The sequence below is a fragment of the Orycteropus afer genome, unplaced genomic scaffold (assembly GCF_000298275.1).
Source record: "Orycteropus afer afer isolate SDZICR_OR568_19922 unplaced genomic scaffold, OryAfe1.0 scaffold00267, whole genome shotgun sequence".
NCBI classification, from domain to species: domain Eukaryota; kingdom Metazoa; phylum Chordata; class Mammalia; order Tubulidentata; family Orycteropodidae; genus Orycteropus; species Orycteropus afer.
The window spans coordinates 4,434,622-4,439,887 of NW_006921854.1; the positions used below are offsets into that span (position 1 = coordinate 4,434,622).

Genomic DNA, 5,266 nt, shown 5'->3' on the forward strand with positions numbered 1-5,266 from the left:
TAAAACTCACTTGATCACCAGATCAAAGTTGAGGCAGTCTGCTTCCAAAGGTCTACTGCCTTGGAAAGCCTATGGGGCAGTTGTACTCTGTCCTGTAGGGTCACTGTGAGTCGGAATCTACTTGATGGCAGTGGATTTGGTTTTGGGGGGTTCATCTTGAAAAGGCCAACAAGAGGGGTACTAGGATTATTAGCTGAGGTTAGTAGACACCAGGCTGTCTCACTGAGGCCTGCGTGTTTGTATTGTTTGCAGCCCTTGAGTAACCCTGGCTCCTATATGTCCACAGCTGTGCTTTTTATTCCTCTTCTTACAGGTGTTGACTCCAAGAAACTGAAACTGAATTGGGATAAATTATTTCCTCAGAAAAATGCACGCTCATAATATGATCGCACACCAGCTGACGCGTTCATGTTAAGAGCCTTTGGCCTTGGCTAAAGGTTACCTTTGGCGTTAGAAGGGAGGCTTGAAGGAACAAGGAACTTGCTGGGGAAGTGGAATATATTAACAGGGTTGGGACCAGAGTTAGGCTGAGGCCCGAGGCACACAATTTTAGGGGGCACCAAAAAACTCAGTTGTTGTTGTGAGTCGCTGTGGAGTCAGTTCGGACTCACAGAGCACCCATGTGTGCAGAGTAGAGCTGCTTCGCAGCGTTTTCAAGCCTGTAACTCTTCCCATGCAGGTCGCCAGGCCTGTCTTCTCAGGTGTCTCTGGGTGGGTTTGAACCGACAACCTTTGGTTAGTAATCAGGTGCTTAAATGTTTGTGCCAAATAATCATATATCAAAAGAAATGTAAAAAGTTCCTAGTGAAGAAAATTTTATATATGGAAGCAAACTTTCTTTATTAGTTACCAGGGGTGGGAGGGGAGGAGAGGGCACACTGTAGAAAAAATACACACAGAGACACAAACAAAAAAATGCATTGACCCATGTCACTTTAGTTTTCTGTGTTTCATTGTACAGAAATTATATTTCAATAAAATGTATTTTAAAAAAAAAGTTCCTAATGAAGAAAATATCAAAATCTGGCCCTGCACTGACACAACTCACCTCTCACCTACCCCAGCCCTGACTCTGTGTGTTGGTCTTAGTGGTGATCACACGGATCCATACATATGTAAAACTTAACCAAGCTCTCATTTAAAGTCTATGCACTTGACTTACGAAAATGACATCTCAATTCAAAAAGCAAAAATAAAGAAAGAAAAACAAAAAGCAACAGAAGAGTGAAAAAGAAGAACCTGTGGCCTTTAGTGCAAGCCCTGAGGTCCTCAGCTTGGCACGTGTGGTCCCTCAGAAGGTGGTTCTAATCTCCGCACCTCCGATCTGCAGTGGGAATGGGAGGATGTTACGGAAGAAGAGAATGGATATTGGTGGGGCATCCAGCACTTGCTGCCTCACCTTCTTATTCATTCTGTTTCCAGTTCTGCCAGCGACCAGCTATGGCCGTGCAAAACACACTTCCTTTGGCCTTGTCCCTCAGGTCAATAGGGAAGAAGGTATTGGAGAACTTGTTTAAACTCGTCTCATAAGGAAGTTCAAAATGCTAACTGGGACAGCACTCGGGCTTGGGGCGGGGAGGAGAACCGGAGCCCCACCCACTCAGCCTCCCTTTCACTTTCCTGGGGTTCCCAGGAGCAGATTTTGAAAACTACCCAACTAGATTGGCACCGAGTCCCTTCCAGCAACAAGACTCTAGGAATTCAGGTTTGCTACATTTTGGGAGTAACCTCTCCCTGCCTTGAACCAGGCTGTGCTCTTCCTCAGTGAGTTCCAAAGCAAGCCAAGGAAGTGAGTGTGAGAGGCAGAGTTAGCACTGACTGAGCTCCTACTGGGTGCTGACGCTGTACCAAACGGGATTGAAAAGGACCACAGCTCACTCTCCAAATCCTCACACTCTTCTCTGTTACACGGCCAAGCTGTGAATTGAAAGTAAGCTAATGGACCAGGAGCTGTAACAAAACGTGATGGTCAGTTTGGTGTTATATCCTCAGTATTCTTTTCTTCCTTAACAGTAGGACCTCTGATCTCTCCTCCCACTTCCCCTCGCTGGGCACAGGGATTCCAGCTCAGGTCTTCCAGAATAAAGACTGGATTTCCCAGACTCCTTTGCAGCTAGGAGTAGCCATGTAACTAAGTGCCCCACAAATGGGCTGTACGTAGTGGTGTCATGTAGGACCTATGAGTAACACGTTAGAAGAAATGCCCTTTAACACCCTCCTGTCTGGATTGTGGATATGGAAACTGGAGCTTAGGCAACTACCTTGGGCCATGAAGTCAAAGTAGTATGCTAATGATTGTGAAACACATGGCAGAAGCCCAGGTCCCAACACTGAGGACATAATCCAGTTGACTGCCTCCCTCCAGGCTTTATTTTTGTGAGAGAGGAATAAGCTTTCATCTTTAGGCTACAGCTTCTGTGGATTTTGTGTCATACACAGTCAAACCTAATCCTAACTGAAACAAAGGAGTAATTACAAGAGAATTCCCCCGAAATCTGGCCAAGAATTCTTTGACACTCCCTCCCCTTGAATCAGGACCAACTAGTAATTGATTTGACTGATAGAATATGGCAGAAATGACATTCTAAGACTTCAGAGACACATACAAAGGGCCATGCAACTTGTTCTTGGCATCATTTGTCGTGGAGCACTGAGCTGCCTTGGAAGAACTCCAACTGTCTGGATTCTATCCTGCTGGAGAGGCCACAGGTAAACACTCCAGCTAGGAGTACCAGCTGAGCCCCACCTTCAGCCAGCCCAGGCATGGGACAAGTGAGTGAAGAGGCCAGCACGGAAGGGGATCAGACAGCCCCTAGCCATTTGATAGTCCTCCGCAGCCATTCAAGTCATCTGAGCTGTGACCTCACACAGAGAAGAGAGGTAGCTGTTCCAAACTCCTGAGCCCAGAATCCACGAGCACGTTAGATTGGTGGTTGGTTTCCACTGTGGTGTTTGGGTGTGGTTTGCTGTGCAGCAACAGGTAGTGGGAGCCAATGATGACTTTAATCAACATTTTCTGATCCAGGAATGATTGACTGAACTAGATACTGTGTATTATAGTGAACAAGACAGGTATTTTGAAGGACAATGACAGGGTGCTGGAAGAGCTGATAACGGTCCAATCGGATCTCGTTTAGGGTGTCAGAAGGCTTCTCCGGATCACTATGTTTCCATGGATACAAGAATGCAAAGCAGTAGCAGAGATTTGAAATCCTATCTTAGGTTTAGGAGCTCTGGTAGCATAGTGCCTCAGGCACTTGACTGCTAACCAGAAGGCTGGCGGTTCAAACCCACCAGCCACTCCTCGGAAGGAAGGTTGGGCATTCCTACTTCCGTAGTGATACTGCCTCAGAAACCCAAGGAGGGGTCGCTATGAGTCGGGGCCGACTCGATGGCAAATAACAACAACAACAACATCTTAGGTTCACCTGGAACTCCCTCTGCTGGTAGCAGCTCAGAGGGAAGGCTTTGCAGCTTCTGTGGATAGAAACTATGTATTGGTGGACCCTGGTTCCCCCAGGGGCCAAAGATTTTTATCATTCTTAAGGGAACTACAAGCCCACAAAGGTCAGGAAGCACTAATCTCAGCCAATTCTCTCACTTTGTAGATATGAAGCCATAGACACAGGGCGGTGAGAAGGCCCCGGAGAAGTCAGTGACTCAGGGAGAGTTCGGATCTAACTTGCCATCCTCTTCATCACACAGTCCTGGCTGCTGGTGCCCGCTGAGGAAAGGGGCCTTTCCTGATCTTCTCCCGCAGACAGCAGGAGGGGGCCAGGGCTTGGCGAGGCCAAGTAGCTTCCACCTGCTGCTGCTACCAGGTCTGTGGGCGGTAGCCCCACCCACTGCGCTCAGGGCCCCACTGGCTCCCCCTGCTGGTGCGGAAGGGCGTGTGTGAAAAGAAGGGCGTGGAACTGTGCCTTTTGGCCTCTGTCCACACACCCAACACCACTGGAGACCTGAGATCCGATTAGAAAACAAACAAAGATTACAACTCATAGAATCTTGGATCTGCTCAACAACTGGAATGCTTCCCGAAAGAGGCTCAGTTCATAAAGAGAGTGATGGAATGACCTAAGAAAACAAGTCAAGTCCTAAGAGTTGGGTAAAGGCTGTCACTTCTTGAGCACCCTATGTGTGCTGTAAACTGCTAAGCTATTTTACCATCTCATGCCAAGGTCCCTGGGTGGTACAGATGGGCTGCCCTTGACCACTCACCCAAAGGCTGGCCGTTCAAATCCACCCAGCGGCGCCACAGCAGAAAGCCCTGGCAATCCACTTCCGTAAGCCCACAGTCCCTGAAAACCTTACGGACACAGTTCCACTCTGAAACACGTGCGGGCACCAGGAGTCAGGATCAGCTCAACAGCCACAGGCTTCTGGTTGACTACCTCGTTTCACCCTTGGGCAGTCTCGCAAAGTAGACAGTATGGCCGAGGAGGCTCAGAGAGGTAATGTGACTTATCCAAAGTCACACAACAGGCAGTTGGAGAGCAAGGATCTAAGTTCAGGTCTCCTGACTTCCTGTCCAGGACTTTCCACCACACAACTCATTGTTTGGGGGCTGCGGTGAGACCAAGACGCAGCCTAGCTTAGTGGTTAAAGGCCCAACATCGGCACCCACTTGCCTGAGTACCCTGCCCTTTGGATGTGTTGTTAGTTTTGGGGTCCGATCAGTGCATTGAACACACCATTTATCTCACAGGTTGCTTGACCAGCAAATAGGTGTCTCTAGAAGGCACTTCTGATTTGTTATATTAGCTTCCTTCATTAAAAAAACCCTGAAAATCAAACCAACTGCCGTCAAGTGGATTCTGATTCATAGTGACCCAAAGGGACAGAGTAGAACTGCCCCACAGGGATTCCAAGGCTGTCAATCTTTATGGAAGCCGACTGCCTCATCTTTCTCCCGTGGAGCAGCTGGTGGGTTCGAACCACAGACCTTCTGGTTAGCAGCTAAATGCTTTAATCACTGTGCCACCAGGGATGCCATATTTGGCTTCATAGGGGTCATTATGATCCACATGATAAGGAGCTCTGGTGGCTCAGTGCCTAAGGCATTTGACTGATACCCAGAAGGCTGGTGGTTCAAACCCACCAGCCACTCCATGGAAGGACGACTGGGCAATCTACCTCTGTAAAGATTTACTGCTACGAGTCAGAATCAATTCAACGGCAGTGAGTCTGGTTTTTGGTTTTATGTGGCAATCCAAACATTAGGGGCAAGATGGCCTGTTCAATCAATGATGTCAGAGCAATTTGATAA

The 5,266-nt window shown here is 48.0% G+C and overlaps 1 protein-coding gene across 1 annotated transcript in view; it reads right to left on the bottom strand.

The window, feature by feature from the left end:
* Positions 1–5,266, bottom strand: part of GALNT12 (polypeptide N-acetylgalactosaminyltransferase 12) — a 65,002-nt gene that overhangs the window by 51,432 nt on the left and 8,304 nt on the right. The window contains exon 2 of the mRNA XM_007950337.1: positions 1,978–2,047. Within this exon, the coding sequence (XP_007948528.1) occupies positions 1,978–2,047 (70 nt within the window). The remainder of the gene's footprint in view (positions 1–1,977; positions 2,048–5,266) is intronic.